Source organism: Pleurodeles waltl, chromosome 11 (assembly GCF_031143425.1).
Source record: "Pleurodeles waltl isolate 20211129_DDA chromosome 11, aPleWal1.hap1.20221129, whole genome shotgun sequence".
NCBI classification, from domain to species: Eukaryota; Metazoa; Chordata; class Amphibia; order Caudata; family Salamandridae; genus Pleurodeles; species Pleurodeles waltl.
The window spans coordinates 528,417,895-528,435,321 of record NC_090450.1 but is presented as its reverse complement, the minus strand read 5'-3'; the positions used below and the strand labels follow the sequence as shown (position 1 = coordinate 528,435,321).

General features: G+C 42.3%; 1 protein-coding gene across 2 annotated transcripts in view; it reads right to left on the bottom strand.

Moving 5' to 3' along the window:
- Positions 1 to 17,427, bottom strand: part of ATR (ATR serine/threonine kinase) — a 488,241-nt gene that overhangs the window by 405,262 nt on the left and 65,552 nt on the right. For both annotated transcript variants that reach the window (XM_069213920.1, XM_069213921.1), the window contains exons 3-5: positions 16,756 to 16,905; positions 7,870 to 8,759; positions 3,230 to 3,429 (exon numbers count right to left, since the gene is read on the bottom strand). In XM_069213920.1, the coding sequence (XP_069070021.1) occupies positions 3,230 to 3,429; positions 7,870 to 8,759; positions 16,756 to 16,905 (1,240 nt within the window). The remainder of the gene's footprint in view (positions 1 to 3,229; positions 3,430 to 7,869; positions 8,760 to 16,755; positions 16,906 to 17,427) is intronic.

The window sequence follows — 17,427 nt, the reverse complement described above, 5'->3', positions numbered from 1 at the left end:
ATTTAATCTAAAACACTTTTACGTATTGCACCAGGCATATTTACCCCCTGGTCAGATCAACAGGCATTTCAACACAGAAGGAGCGGATTGCCCAAGATGCGGGGCCCTCAGAGCAGAATTTAGGCACATGTTCTGAGACTGACCACAGACTAGGACATTCTGGGGGGAGGTGACCCAAACAGTAGCAGATACGATAGACAAGGTAGTTCCTTGCACAATGGGTCATTGCCTACTTGGGTGGATCCCACATAAGTCTAAAACAAAGGTTACTAGCAGATTCCAGGACCTAGCTTATATCCTAGCCAAGAGGGAGATTGCAATGACCTGGAAGAGCCAGACAGGTCCGAGAGTAACCAGTTGGTACAGGGAACTAGAAAATGGGTTGTGTGTCAGGGGGATGCCCTGCTCATGGAGGCCAAAAGAGGGGTGAGACCATTAGACATAGCACCAGCATGGAACACTATGAGCTATGAGAGAGGCGACCCAGAACGCCCTGGACTCCGAGACAGAGACTGCTCAGACCCAACCACCCCACAACTAAACATACAGATCCACATCAACAAGAGCCTGAATTTAAACTACACACAGGAAAATGAGACACAACTGGCCTCGCCACACCACAAACACCACACAATAGGAACTATGACCCACTGGGGAGGGAAGTCGGGGTGGAAGAGGGTGGGGGGACAACAGAAATCCCTTAAAGAAACAACGGAATGGAAAAATAATTGAGTCAATCTGAACAGACAGCGTCCATATACTGGAATGTGGATGTAATGTGCTATTACTGTATGATCACATACCTGTTTTAAGTATCAATAAAAATCTGTAAAAAAAAAATAAAAAAAAAGAAGTGGGAAATTGGTCTTCTTTAATTGCAACAGCCCCTCATGACAGTGATTCTTTCTCCTGTGTTTAAGCGTTGCAGCTTGTACCAAATTGTCTTAAAGTCCATTTTGGAACACTTCTGAATAATCAAAAGCAAATGCATCCCATTGGAAGAATATGCCATTAGAATAAGCAGCCAACCCCATGTCCTTAAAGTGAAAATGGAAGGTTCTTGCCCAAAATGTACAATTAAAAAATGTACCCTCTGGACTCACCTCTCCAGGACAGATAAATCAAAATAGTCTGTAGACATGAACTCATGCACAAACACACCGAAACAGTTATCTCTATGAAAGTCAAGATAACAACCTGCTAACCTGGCTGAAATTCTGGAAGAAAGCAATGACCAGGTTTTAGAACAATGACTTTGGAAGAGCCTTCACATATGCTTTAGGCCAAACACAGGAACCAAAATCTCTCAATTGTCGTAAAGAAGACATGGCCATCCAGTAAGGGTATTCCAGCAGCAAAACAAGTGAAATTTCCTTAGATGGCATGATAGTGGGTGACTGAAGCTATCCAAGAACACAGGCAGATCTAAAGTGGGTAAGTATTAGGCAAACCAAAACCCTTTTGTTAGTTGGACACCAATTAATCCAATATTTCTAAACCCAACCCAAAAAACAAAATTGAGGCTCACTAGATCATTCAAAATATTACAGCAAGATCCTTCATAAATGCTTCTAACAAACAAATAAATCCAGAATCATGTGAAGAAGACATGAAAAGGGATGAAACACCTCTCCAGTACACAAGCCATTGAAAGTCCCCCAATAGCCTGACCTGGAAAGCCGATGGATGCTTTGATCTTAATCAGTATATCTTTGCAACTTCCATACTGATAGCTTGAGATCTTGTATAAAGTATGGGCTGGCTCAGAGGAATTCCAGAAGCCATTCTATTGAATTGGTCATTCTGTGAAGTATCTGTGAATTGGCGCTAAAAGGTGGAAAATAGATAATAGTGGTATAATAAATTATTCAATGCTACACATTCTGGATCATTCAAAGGAAAATGCAGGTTCTTCTTCACAGCGCTTCTTTTAACCTTAAGAAGAGACCTTAGCTATCTGTGGTCTTACCATTGTATCCACATTTTATAGAGGTGTGACTATTGCATTCCCTTCCTCCTTTACTGGCACTACCATAATTTATTGCAGATCTCTGTTAGAACAAGGAAGCCCAGCTGCTGCTTCAGTTTCTGAAGGTCACTGTCGACACACGTTAAAAGGGAAAATCTGAACACAACCAGCCCCCACCTGCTAAGCAAGGACATTGAGGTGTGCCAAAATCATTAGCCAGACAGCCAACAGCCAGATATACATTTTTGTATTGGCCAGATAGTCAATATGAGAATATGAATTTCTACTGTATAATGTATTTCATAATCTATTTGATTTATTTAACAGTTTTCTGTAGCCTGAACCTGATCTAACCAGGGGTCAGTGTGCTTTAATAAAACAATTGATTGGTTACATGATAAAAATTACTTCAATTGTAGCCCATATGGTAAAGTATACAGCAAGGAATACATTAATGTTGAACTGTTTGATTTATGTTTACCATGGCAGAATATTATTGAAGTACATTTAGGGTTAGTTTATTCAGCTGAGATGTGCCATGCAGTCCATTAAATGAAAAGTGGTGTTGGAACAGTAGGGCCTTTAACTCATTCTTAAGCGTTTTGCAAGAAAGCATAACTCTAATTGCAGGCAATAATGATTTTTATATCTTGGTTGCACTTCCTGAGAAAGACTGGTTCATATATTTTTCTTTCTTTAATGATGAGGTTTCTATCAAGAGTCTGAACTGCTGACAGAGAGCTGGTAATCAAGTATATTCAGCCTGCTGGCGTAATCACTTGGGATACGTGCATACAAAACTATGTAGGAACAGACATGGCTCATTGCTTCAATTAGCAGCCACTTTAGTGTGATCATAAATAGGATTATATTATCATATTTCATTGCCCCAGAAATGATCCTGGTCACTGCAAGAAGTGATACCTTGTTCGAGGCCAATGGGTTAAGGTATACTACACTGAAAGGATTTGCCATAGTATTTGCATGCCCTATTAGTCCTAAATATCAGTTCCACCTCCTTTCACTACAGGATTCCTCTATACTCCCACAATAGATGTGAGTCTGGTAAATCACTATTACCACTTAAGTTTATCTTTTGGGCAGCGCCACATAGGCATCATACTAGTGGATGCATCATCACAGAGATCAGAAGGTGTAAACCTTTATCACGCTACTAGGGTGATTCAAAGTGTGTGAATTAATAGCAAATGAACAATGTAGATTAATGTGGGTTAGTGAGAAGAGAAAGACATCTCTTACTCTGCTGGTGGAAGCTTCCTCCGGGGTGACTTTGCTGAAAGGCTCAATCGAGGTCTTTTCTCTGGAACCTCATCACTGCTGCTACTACTGCCTCCTCCATCTGTGTCCCACACTTGCTGCTGATGCATCCTACACTGGAGTTGGTCAATCACTTCCAAGCCTTCATTTTTTAATGCTGCGTACAGTGAGCTCACCAAATACTGTGAAACAAAATGGGAGGGAAAATTATGAATGCCCTAAAACAAATCTGCAGTATGATCTTTCACAATTTCTTTTGATTGGACGTTGATAGATACCCAATGGTGTCTTCTTCCTCTCAAAAGCACAATAAAATAGAATCAATGTAGCAGTTTACAAGGCTGTCTCCATCCAAAAGTATTGCAAGTTACTCAAAATAATCTTTCTACTGGTGGTCTTTCAACACCCCCACCCCCTAAATTTGATAATTTCAGGTGTTAAATTCCATTCCAGACATCCAGAGTAGATTAGGGACACTAGGTAACTCTGTTCATAGATTTGGAAGGCCAACTCAGCCTTTCATTCCTCTGTATTGCTGGTTGCATGTGGTCAGAGGATTTGCATCAGAATATCAGTTAAGCAAAACCATTTTTGTTTCAGTTGGAGCCTGTAAATGATGTGGCTGCTCAGTGCCTGTTACTGAAAATTGTAATAACCACATGCACAGATCATGGGGGCTCCAAAAAGATATTATCTGCTTGTGCCGTATGGTGGAATGGTTCTTAGCAAGTTATATAAGGAAGTGTTATTGTTTTACCTGTGCTAATGTTTTATAAAGGGCAGATAGGTGTAGTTCAGGAACTGCAAAGTCCTCTATACTGTAAGTATATTGCAGCTAGTGTAGGGCAGAAAAAAATGGATATTAGTAATCTAACAAGATAATTGCATTTTAGGGCAGTGGAGCGCTGGATAATTGAGAAGGATTGCCAGTGTTGTAATTAGGTGTTAAAAAACTCTGGGGATAATATGAAACCCTGGTACGGTCCCCAACTGAGTTCCAGTGCTACATAGGTAAGAGTCACAAGCACCTCCATTTGACACCTGTCAAATAGAAAAGATCATGACCAATCTAGAGCAAAGCCATGGCAGTGAATGTTCTGGAGCTATACCTCTTTTAGGTCCTCTGCTTACTTCCCTGGCCATAGTCCATTATAATGAACAGACTACTGTGGAAGATGCTGGCCACTGCTGAACTATAAACTTGATGCCGTGACTTCAGAATCCTTAATCATACACAAAGAAACATTAGCTTGTAAAGAGTTAATGTCTTCTAACTTCCTGCCACTAAAGCGGAGTGTTTTGCAGCCACAATTGCAAACCATAGACAGATCCATACTACAACTCAGAATGATAAAAATGCAAGCGACTGTGGCAATTCTCACTAGCCTTTATAATTGGGATAACTTACCTTGTACTTAGAACCATAACTCCTAAAAATCTAATGGGCAGTGTACACTGTGTGAAGGGGTTTGTACCGTGTAGATGGGATATGCAACACTCCACATGATCTGAAAAGTGAATTGTCATGCTTTCAAGGAATACTTGATCATCTGCCTGCAAAACAACACCATCACTGTATGTGTGACTGCAGTACACTGCAGATTGAAGCTGCACTGGTATAAATGTTTATTTTTTTACACCATTTAAGGGTGGCTCTTAGAATAAACCAAATTGAATGCCTTGGTGACAATGCCTTGTGTTTGAAGTAATCAGCCTAGTTGTAAGCAGGTACATTAGAGGGAATTAAATAGCATTATTCAACCAACTGTATGTATACTGCACACTCCTAGGATCATGTGCAAAAATTCTAATGTAATTAAGACCTACAGTGTTCTGATGAACTCCTGCCAATCTCTGGTTAAGTACAGTATTTAGTGGAAGGGGCCTAAAGCACCATTTTGGATTTAATCACTTTCCACAATGACACCTCAGACGAGTCCTTTAGGTGTGACTCGGGCCCCTAGTTGAGCTCCGAGCCAGAGAACAAGCAGGCTCCTTTTATTTTTGGGTCACATCATAATGCCTACTCAAGCCCTACCCCAGGGGTATTTTTCCCCAGATAGCCTGGGTTTTTAAGGGCAAATTACATTCCACTACTTCAACATTCGCAATACCCAACAGCCTGAAAATGTCTTGGAAGGAAGGCATTTGGAAGCAACAACTACTGCTGCATTCCAGGGTATATTAACAGACAGCACATGATTCCTTTCTATTTCAACAGCCTATTTTTTCTTTGAGGAGACAGTTGTTAGGATTGATGTTTCAGTTTTATTCATTATCAATTTTATTTCAATTTGGATTTGTACCTAACATTTTAATAGGTTCACCACACAATCATAATGTTTGTCCCCTTTCAATTTAAATATAAATAAATTATGTTTTTTTATGTTCATTTTCTTTGTCAGATTGGTTTTTTAATCAATTTCCAAACTCCCTATTCTTTCCATATCATAACTTTAGTCTTTCTGCAGTGTTTAAAGCGCTCATAATGGAGTGAACATTTTGGTGGGCACATGTCCACGTATATGAATGAACTAGACCAATGGTACTCACAAACATTGTTTCAGGGGCCGCAAAGTTTAGTCTGTGATGCGACGAGGGCCGCATTGATGCCAGCAAAGTGGCAGTCTTGGAGGGGGGGAGGCGGTAAGGTGGGTGTTGTTCATTGGTAATAGGAACACACCCTATGAGTGCAAATAACAACTGGCCTGCCTCTTAGTTCACTATTGGCAATGTTGTCAGTGTGTGGAGAAGAATGAATGTTTCTAAATTCATGTTTCAAAACTACCACTTTAAAAATACTTCTCAATGCACTGATGTAATATGATGTACTAAAGTGAAACGATTCTGCATGTTAATGAAATACACCCTCTGAATTTTAAAGAAACCTTATTATATTTTTACACTTTTAGTGCAAGATGGCTTTGAAAATGAAGGTGTTCTTATAGTTAAGTAGCGCAGGACGACCTAGTTACTTCCTTTCTTTAACTTCAATCAACCTTTAAAGAAATACTTGCCTGTTTATTTTTTTTATGTAAGTGCCCAGTCAAGTGAACAGCTGCAGGGTGCTGCTGTTGATCAGGGGCCTCATATAAAGGTCAAGAGGGCCGCATGTGGCCCCCGGGCCGTACTTTGAGTATCACTGAACTAGACACTCCAGAAACTGAAGAGGTGCATTCACATCTTAATACTGAATACTGATATACAATTTGCCCGTTGTTGATATATGTCTGGAACGGACTCCAGCATGAGTTAATACTAAAGGAAAATGTGCCTTACTAACACGCCAGCTAGGATCCTCATTGTTGTTGCCATTTCCATTTTCACTGTAGTTGTACTTCTATCCTGAGTGTCAACTGATGTTGACTCACACAAAAGTGTAGTTGGTTTTTCCAGATATCGCAAAGGTTCCTAGGACAAGTGTCAGATGCATTTGAAAAAAAAAATAACAATTTGAAAAGCTCTACCCCTCCCCTAGACTGCAACACTAATTCAGACATGATTAGAAATGAAAGTCTGCTTGCCGAACAGACAGAAATATTGTCTGTGGACAGTGAAGGACAAAACTAATACAAGTATGGAACCCATAATAGACTACTGTAGATTTAAGGAATTTCTTAATAGGGTTGAATGTTTTCCTACACATTTCACCGGAAACAGGAACAGACCTATTAATTGAGAAAAATAGAGCAGAAGGAGGGTAGTGCTTAATTGTTGTCCCTTAAGTGAAAATAAAGTGAGTGTGCACAGGTTGGGGAGAACTTCAATTCTTGCTGTACATTTTGTTGTGCTCCATAAATCCTGATTTCTATACTTTGAACCTCAGAGTATTTCTGGTTATTGAGAAGATGTGTTTGTTGTACTGCACAGAATCATGAGGTGCTGGATAGCTGTCCAGGTAGACGTCTGTGACAGTAGAGCTGCTGGATTCTAGTTTCAAGTACATCCTACGTGGGAACTCAAGAGACAATCTCACAGAAGACCATGATTGATACCACTTCAACAATTGTCTTTAAGCCTTAATCTGCAGGTTTCATTTTGTGTAATTCTAATCATTTGTTGGGTTTCTCTAGGTCTTGTTTCTATTTTACCAAGTAATGCTATAAGCCCCTGAAAAAAAACTGTGTCTCGCATATTGGAAAAGGAAACACAAAATGGTACATCGTTTATGTGGAAATATATGTAGCCAACTTCAGCTTTGATGTCTGAACTTGCTGCAGTCCAAGATCAGTCTTTCAGTCATGTTCAGACATTACAATACTCACAGTTTTATCACCCCACCAGATTCTTCTGGATTTACCTAAAAGTTAAGCAGGTGTTGACACCACAAGCAAGGATTCAAGATGCCACCAAAAAGCTCACAGTTTCACGAGTGCACTGAAAACAAATCTGACTGCCACTTAGAAAGGTTACAGGTAATAGCTCACTTTGTAATACCCACGGCTGCAAGTGCCAGATGCTTTAATCAACAAGAGCAGAACAACAATATTAAAAAAGAATGGGTTCACACCGAAGAACACTTTTATCGGGTGTCACTCTACTAAAAGGGTTTCTAACTAAACTCACAGAGCACATTATCATCTTGATCTTCACACTCTCCTCTCAAACATGTCACAACCTACCTCTTGCTGGCCCTGAGCTCCTACAGCATTGATAATAGCACTGCAGATGATGTGAATACGGTTCTTCCGGACTTCTAAAGCAGACTCATATCCAGGAGGCACAAATGCAAGGAAGTACTGGAAGAGGCGGCATAAAGTCACATTTAGGGTTTCAGACTGCAGCTGACTAAGTAAACCACTTTCAAACAGCACTCCGAGCTTTTCAAGCAGCATGTTTAGATAGACGGGCTCGATGTTTAAATAGGACTCCTCTTCAAAGGGGAAAAGCGTCCTCATCAATCGTGAGAGTGGTCCTTCGTACAGCTCTAACTCGACTTTCTCCATCAGAGTGATGGATTTTAGGATACCAAAGAAAACACTGAAGAAAAAGCTGGCAGGCTGCTCTGGCGGACCACCAAGATCAATGAGGTCTGCAATAAGATGCATGGTTATGCCTTTAATGTGTGGACTGCCATATTCCAAGAGGGAGCAGCCTATACCCCACAGAACAAGATTTTGCTTTCGGAAATACATAAGAGAAAGAATGTCGATCAAGATACGCAACAATGTGGCTTCCAAGGTGTCCACGTTTTGCATGCCCATCAACAATAAAGGTGCGGCAACTAAGGAGACCTTATCTTCGCTCATGTTACTTTGAAATCTGCAAACTGTTACTGGCCATTTCACAGAGTCCGAGCTGGCATGAGTCTGCATACCCTGCTCATGTAAAAATACCAGATCTTCGAGGAGGTGCAACAAATCCTTTGTGAGGATGCCAAAAAGGCCAGGGTTCCTGGTCCGAAAAAGAAACAGCAGAGAACGAATGACCACTGAAATTTTCTGATGCAAGGCATGGCAGTTTGATGCAGCTGCAATCCGTAGGAGTCTTGTTATGATCCAATTGCTGAATTCTAAATCAAAACATAAAACAGATTATGAGCAAAAGCTGATGGTTTATCTGGAGAGGACATTTCCATACAAGCACAGCTGGCCACAGAATTGTGACAATGTATCTAATACAGGATTTGAAATAGGCCTCGGGTGTAAATTGACATACTTCTGAGGTTAGCTGCAGAGAACAATGTAAATGGGATGTGGCTGTTAACATGTTAGAAAACAATACGCATGACAACAATATATATATTACACGGGTGCAGTTGCATCTCTCTAGTTAAGACTGAGACTTCACTTTATAAGAATTCCCACACATTACCCACTTAACTTTAGTCCATACTGACCATTTTTCACCAAATGGGGTAACAGGTGTTGTGGAAAGTATTCAGAATTCCAAACTGTTTAAAGCTTAAAATGTAGTCTCATAACATGCCACTTTTACAAATAGCATGAGTTTTCAAATATAAAATGTTGTCAGTGACTAGTATTGATACCACTGAACTACAGTCCGCCAAATTTTTATGAGGAGTAAATTATGACCCGCTAATCCTTACTACAAGAGGAAATCATTCTGCTCCGTTGTCATCTAACTCCACAAGCCAAAACGGAGGATGCCATGTCCTCCCCATATTGTCAAGGGGAGCTAATGTTCATACCTTATCGAGGGCATAGTGTGTTTCTGCCCACGTGAAAGAGGGGGAAATATTCCAACCCCCTTACCTACCAAACTGCAGGGGTGTATCTGGTTTAACTCCCTCCACCCCTTACCTTGCACATGTCCAGAGGATTATTTACTTGGGGATCTTCATCCTAGCCTTGCTCAAAGGCAAAGTATGATTGCAAAAAATAATAACTGAAAATATAATTAGGGAACTGACAGCTGTCCTGCTCCTTCATTGCCCACAAAGTCCTGTGGGCTCTGAAGAAATTGTCAGCTCATAGCTACCCAAGCATTTTATTTGCAATTGCAGAGGCATCTGTGAACACACATGCTGCTTCATGGCTCAGAGCTTTTGGTGAACACAGAATCAGGCCAATTCACAGCTTCCCTAACTCTAGGAAAGAGGAAGGTGGCACAGTATCCCCCAGCCCTGGGAAAGGCAGGGGAAGTGCTCTAAATACCCACACTATATGGCAAGATTGGAATCAAGTAAAAACCTCCACCCCCTTGGACAAGGTGTAGGGGAATGGTACCACATAACCCCCATGACTATGAGCAAGGTGGAGGGCTAGTAATGACGTCTCTTGCCCGTGGTCATGGTGGTGGCTTACAGGCTACTCCTATTACGGAACAACAGGGCCAAATGGAACTAAGGCACAGGCCAACTTGCAGCCATCCTAAACCTCTTTGTACTTGAAAAACCATAAGAGGGAGGGAGGACTACAACATCTGTGATGAAACCCTTTTGACAACACCAAGAAGGATACACTCTTAATGAAGCTTGCCTGAAACAGGAGAAGAGCTGTGTATCTGCTAAAACACAAAAATGTAATGAAAGCTTGGTTTAGAATTGGGGAGTTCACAGGTACACTCAGAAGAATAAAGACATGTGATTTACAGCTCCGTCCGTTACAGTCATTAGCGAGTAACCAGGTTGGGAAAGATGCTGCACATACCACAGTATATCACACAACGGAAAATTTTAAAAATGGCATCTGTAATTAAGACATATGGACGTAATCCTCATTTACAAAAACAAAAAATGTTGATAACAAAACAATACAATAAACAAAGTACTACCATACACTACCATATAAGAATAATACATTAACATATGATAACTCACAACTGCAACAGGAAACATTTAAGTGAATGGTGGCCATTTTGGTTTTATGCTATAGCCTCTATTACACTTCTGCCCATATGCCATGTTCTTGCTTTCTTTGCAGGAAAGACCAAGGAGAATCATGCAAAAATAAGTCAAAAAATAAACAGAGAACAACTGTGGGACCAGGTTGAGAGTGACAGACTACATCACCATGATGTCAGAACTGTTCTGTTAATAGTTAAAAAAAAATATTAGAAAGTATTGGTCAATTTACGTGTGTGTGTGTGTGGGTGTGTGTTTGTGTTCCTTCTAAGTATTTCTAAGTATACAAACACAGACTCACTTTCAACTGAAATAGTCTAGGAAGAAGGGTTATACACTAGAATATTGGGCCTGGTTAATGACCCCGGTCAAAATTATACTAGTGTCTACTTCCAACAATTAATCTCTTCTCCCTACCTACTGGTCAGCGGAAGACACTGAAAAGCTGAACACACGTCGTTAAATAATAAATAAATGTAGACATTCAGAGAACTACTAATGCTTTAAATATTAGTTATACAAAATTACACTAAGCTGAACAACACCCCCTAAACACGAGCATAGGGCACAGGTATAGGAAAGTACCATCTTGCCTGGCATGTTACCCCCATATTTCACTGTATATATGTTGTTTTAGTCTATGTGTCACTGGGACCCTGCCAGGCAGGGCCCCAGTGCTCATAAGTGTGCCCTGTATGTGTTCCCTGTGTGATGACTAACTGTCTCACTGAGGCTCTGCTAACCAGAACCTCAGTGGTTATGCTTCCTCTTCTTTCCAAATTGTCACTAACAGGCTAGTGACCAATTTCACCAATTCACATTGGCATACTGGAACACCCTTATAATTCCATAGTATATGGTACTGAGGTACCCAGGGTATTGGGGTTCCAGGAGATCCCTATGGGCTGCAGCATTTCTTTTGCCACCCATAGGGAGATCTGACAATTCTTACACAGGCCTGCCAGTGCAGCCTGAGTGAAATAACGTCCACGTTATTTCACAGCCATTTACCACTGCACTTAAGTAACTTCTAAGTCACCTATATGTCTAACCTTCACCTGGTGAAGGTTGGGTGCAACGTTAGTTAGTGTGTGGGCACCCTGGCACTAGCCAAGGTGCCCCCACATCGTTCAGGGCAAATTCCCCGGCCTTTGTGAGTGCGGGGACACCATTACAAGCGTGCACTATACATAGGTCACTACCTATGTATAGTGTCACAGTGGTAACTCCGAACATGGCCATGTAACATGTCTAAGATCATGGAATTGTCACCCCAATGCCATTCTGCCATTGGGGAGACAATTCCATGATCCCCCGGGTCTCTAGCACAGAACCCGGGTACTGCCAAACTGCCTTTCCGGGGTCTCCACTGCAGCTGCTGCTGCCAACCCCTCAGACAGGTTTCTGCCCTCCTGGGGTCCAGGGAGCCCTGGCCCAGGAAGGCAGAACAAAGGATTTCCTCTGAGAGAGGGTGTGACACCCTCTCCCTTTGGAAATAGGTGTGATGGCTGGGGAGGAGTAGCCTCCCCCAGCCTCTGGAAATGCTTTGATGGACACAGATGCTGTCCATCTCTGCATAAGCCAGTCTACACCGGTTTAGGGATCCCCCAGCCGTGCTCTGGCACGAAACTGGACAAAGGAAAGGGGAGTGACCACTCCCCTGACCTGCACCTCCCAGGGGAGGTGCCCAGAGCTCCTCCAGTGTGCTCCAGACCTCTGCCATCTTGGAAACAGAGGTGTTGCTGGTACACTGGACTGCTCTGAGTGGCCAGTGCCAGCAGGTGATGTCAGAGACTCCTCCTGATAGGCTCTTACCTTTCTTACTATCCTATCCTCCTTCCTAGGTAGCCAAACCTCCTTTTCTGGCTATTTAGGGTCCCTGCTTTGGGGAATTCTTCAGATACCGAATGCAAGAGCTCACCAGAGTTCCTCTGCATCTCCCTCTTCACCTTCTGCCAAAGGATCGACCGCTGACTGCTCAGGACGCCTGCAAAACCACAACAAAGTAGCAAAGACGACTACTGCAACCTTGTATCGCTTCATCCTGCCGGCTTTCTCAACTGTTTCCTGGTAGTGCATGCTCTGGGGGTAGCCTGCCTCCTTTCTGCACCAGGATCTCTGAAGAAATCTCCCGTGGGTCGACGGAATCTTCCCCCTGCAACCGCAGGCAAAAAAAGACTGCATCACCGGTCCTCGGGGTCCCCTCTCAGCACAACGAGCGTGGTCCCTGGAACTCAGCAACTCTGTCCAAGTGACTCCCACAGTCCTGTGACTCTTCAGTCCCAGTTTGGTGGAGGTAAGTCCTTGCCTCCCCACTCTAGACTGCATTGCTGGGTACCGCGTGATTTGCAGCTGCTCCGGCTCCTGTGCACTCTTCCAGGATTTCCTTAGTGCACAGCCAAGCCTGGGCCCCCGACACTCTAACCTGCTGTGCACAACCTTCTGAGTTGTCCTACGGCGTAGTTGGACTCCCTTTTCTGACTTCGGTTCAGTTTTCTTCCAAGTACCTGTTCAGGTACTTCTGCGGGTGCTGCCTGCTTTTGTGAGGGCTCCCTGACTTGCTGGGGGCCCCCTCTGTCTCCTCATCCAAGTGGCGACATCCTGGTCCCTCCTGGGCCACAGCAGCATCCAAAAACCCTAACCGCGACCCTTGCAGCTAGCAAGGCTTGTTTGCGGTCTTTGTGCGTGGGAACACCTCTGCAAGCTTCTTCACGACGTGGGACATCCATCCTCCAAAGGGGAAGTTCCTAGTCCTCTTCGTTCTTGCAAAACACCAAGCTTCTTCCATCCGGTGGCAGCTTCCTTGCACCCTCAGCTGGCATTTCCTGGGCTCCTGCCCACTCTCGACACTGTCACGACTCTTGGACTTGGTCCCCTTGTCTTACACGTACTCAGGTCCGGAAATCCACTGTTGTTGCATTGCTAGTGTTGGTTTTTCTTGCAGAAACCCCCTATCACGACTTCTGTGCTCTCTGGGGGTTGTAGGTGCACTTTACACGTACCTTACAAGGTCTTGGGTTGGGCTATTTTTCTAACCCTCACTGTTTTCTTACACTCCCAGCGACCCTCTACAAGCTCACATAGGTTTGGGGTCCATTCGTGGTTCGCATTCCACTTTTGAAGTATATGGTTTGTGTTGCCCCTATACCTATGTGCTCCTATTGCAATCTATTGTAACTTTACACTGCTTACATTACTTCCTTTTGCTATTACTGCATATTTTTGGTATTGTGTACATATATCTTGCGTATATTTGGCATCCTCATACTGAGGGTACTCACTGAGATACTTTTGGCATATTGTCACAAAAATAAAGTACCTGTGTATTGTGTTTTCTTATGATATTGTGCATATGACACCAGTGGTATAGTAGGAGCTTTGCATGTCTCCTAGTTCAGCCTAAGCTGCTCTGCTATAGCTACCTTCTATCAGCCTAAGCTGCTAGAAACACCTCTTCTACACTAATAAGAGATAACTGGACCTGGCACAAGGTGTAAGTACCTCTGGTACCCACTACAAGCCAGGCCAGCCTCCTACAACAGGACATCAACAGGTAACATATCATTCAAATTAATTTAAGGCCACACCGTTTGATCGAAATACTGTGTTGAACTTTAAAGAAGAGCACTAGTAATTCCACAATCCTCAGGCAGAACCACGGTCACTAAACAACTCATTTTCTAAAACGTCACTTTAAAGAAAGCCCTGGGTTCGAAGGACTATAATGGAAACAAAGATGAGACTGAATTTACATCAGGAATGTGAATCCCTTATGTTCAGAAAGACGTAAAATAGCCTTTTATTAGCTGGAGAAGAAAATGTTTCTGACAGAAATCCTGCAAGCCAATTAGAGACCAAATGACATTACTTTTATTAAAGACTTGAGCTATAGTGCTTGAGCATAACTTTAACCAGTGTCAAAATAGTGCAGCTCATAAACTGCATACTCTTTAAACGTTGGTGCCCTTGTAAGTTCTAGAAGTTGTTTACCAGCCCACAACTATGTCCAGTCTTCTTTTCAACATTTGTATTATCAATTTAAATGCTTAATTAATGTATATTACTTACTGATGGTCACCAGTAGGTAGTTATAGTTAGGACCTAGTTTCCAAAGGAAAGCGTCTGTTTTGCTAATAAATTTTAAGCTTTTTGGAGAATCTTCACAAAATTTTCAAAACTAATTTCGCATTCACTTCAGCTGCTGTCTAGAAAGTTTAGGGGTGATTTGTCAAACGGGGCTGAGAAAAAGGGGGGGGGGTCCAAAAACATGTTTTCGCTGTGCAATTTCTACTATAGATTTTAGATACTACTATGGCCCAAACTGCTGGATGGAATTACACCAAATTTGGCAGAAAGCTAGTTGTTGGTCCAGAAAAATCTCTTTTTCTAATTTGGTGTAAATCTTTTGAGTAGTTTTAGGGTTATTAAAGTAAAAATATTTAGGGATATTTAGAAATGCAGATCCACAGCAATGGACCCACACACCAACAGCAATGCCGTCATTGGCTGGCTGCAACCTGAGACAAAAGTGGTGCCTACCAATTTGTGTATGGGCACTTGGTCCTGGGGTAGGGGGGGGGGTAAGAAAACTTAAAACCGATAAAGGTAGCCTTACCTAATGGAACTGAAAGGAACCTCTCATGTGCAAGACATTGCCCAAAAACATTTTTGGGGGAGCTCGAGGATCTGTGGACCCACCGAGGGGCTCAGCGCGGCCTCCCTGTGTGAATCCACAACAGATCAGTGGATCCAGATCCCAATTAAAAAACGCATACACCCACTCACACATCCATACAGCCACTCACACAACCATTCACACATCTACACAGCCACTCACATACCCATACAGTCACTTATACAACCACTGAGAGATCCAGAAAATCACTCACAGACCCACACAGCCAATTACACACCCACTAAAACACCCATGCAGCAAAACCACTAACAATTCTACTCACATATTCATACTGCCACTGACACACCATTCAGAGACCCAAACAGCCACTTACCCACTCATACAACCATATAATGGCAGGCCCCTTGGATAGTGTCCCTGGGGCCAAAGTAGGCCCGGGGAGGGGGGCCATGTGCCTCCTTTCCCTAAAAAAATGCACCAGGTCTTGCGGGATGGGGTATCCGGGGCCAAAAGCAGCCCAGGGAAAGCCCTGTGGATTGGCTGCGTTTGGCCACAGGGCCTGGCTGCAGGCAAGGCCCTGCAACTAACCGCCCGCTGTGTATGGCCTTTGGCTGTGCGCAGGGTGAGGTTGGCAGCAGGGCCTGGTCGCTCCTTGGTTTAACGTATGGTAATTAAATATTACTTTACGTAAAAAAAAAAAAAAAACTAGAACTTCACTAAAAACGCCAAAGGTTACAGGGGTATTATAGTCAGGAAACAGCATTAAAATCCCACTGAAATTCACTTACAAAATAAATAAATAAATGTTACAGGGACGTTATTTTAAGGAAGTAGAATTAAAAAACCATTAGACATTCAATAAAAAACAAAGTTTACAGGGACATTATAGCTAGGTTCAGATTTCACACACACAAAACTATACAAATTCAGCAATTTTAGTTATCTCAAGAAATCAAAACACGTGCCCTAAGGTAACTACAACTCACACCCGCGCCATGCACTCTAATTACCCTACATATTACATCAGTCATGACATCTTCTAGGACATCATTGATAATATCGCTGCAACATTTGCAATAAAATTATTGCTAAGAAAACTGTGCATGGCAAGGTCCTGAGTGCCAATAAACGTATGTCTCAGTAGCTCCGTCTGAGGCCTAAACGTCATTTCCGAAGCATAATGCCGGCATACCACTCTTACTCATCAAATTGTAAACCTGACTCATCAAACTTCAAAATTGGAATTCCACTTGCCACACAACAATCTCTTATTTCAAATCACAAAAAAAGATTTTGGCATGATGCCAAAAAGGAAGCAAATGTGGCAAGGGGCAATCATGTATCATGAGGCCATTTATGCTGCAGGCTAGAGTAGGCAAGACTATCAAGGCACCTCTATTCTCTGAAAAAATTCTGTAATCTCAGAAAAAGAGTTTTGATTGACAAAGTTATCAGAACAGGCATCATTTTGATTATTAAAATGTTGTAAAATCACCTACATTTCAATCAGTGCAATCAATGTGGATTATATTGTTAGCATAAATTAGTTTAAAATTAAAAACTCACCAATGCAACTCTGTTCAGCTTCAGTGTGTAGTTGCATTCCGCTTCCATTTACAAACATCAGTGGCGATGACTTCATGATGTGCTGGATGAAGTCTAACAGCATTACAGAACTTGGCTGCGAGTCACCTTTTTTACAAAGCTCCAAAGCCACTAAAAGAGGAAGAGACAAACAGCAAAGATCAAAATCAGAAGGCAAATGTTTCAATTCCTTAGGCAACTGGAGAACCTGGGGCATGCACCCTGCTTGCTTTTTGTGTTAATGAGCTACAGCTAAAACAAAACATCCCATACCTTTGGAACACCTTGGTCAAATGAATGCTATAATAGTTCTTGAAAGTGTCACTGATGTCAGCTGAAAGGTCCTTGAGCTTTAATTAAGGGTGTGATGAGGTCTTTCTGTATGGTAGATGAGAGCACTCTTAGTAAGTGAAATCCAACTTTTCTTGACAGGAGTTCTGTTAGTCGAGCTTTAAAAGAATGCAAACCACAATGAATAGTGGAGAAGCATTTAATGATGTCTGGATTTGCGAAAATGAGACTGCAAATTTTGCCATCGTAGTGTGTAGGGTGGAAGGAATGCTGGTATGTCTTGTGGCATAATGGTGTGTTTTCTAGGATTGGGTAACTTGACATAGTTGCGATGGCTTGGCATAGAATGTCAAATCCACCAGA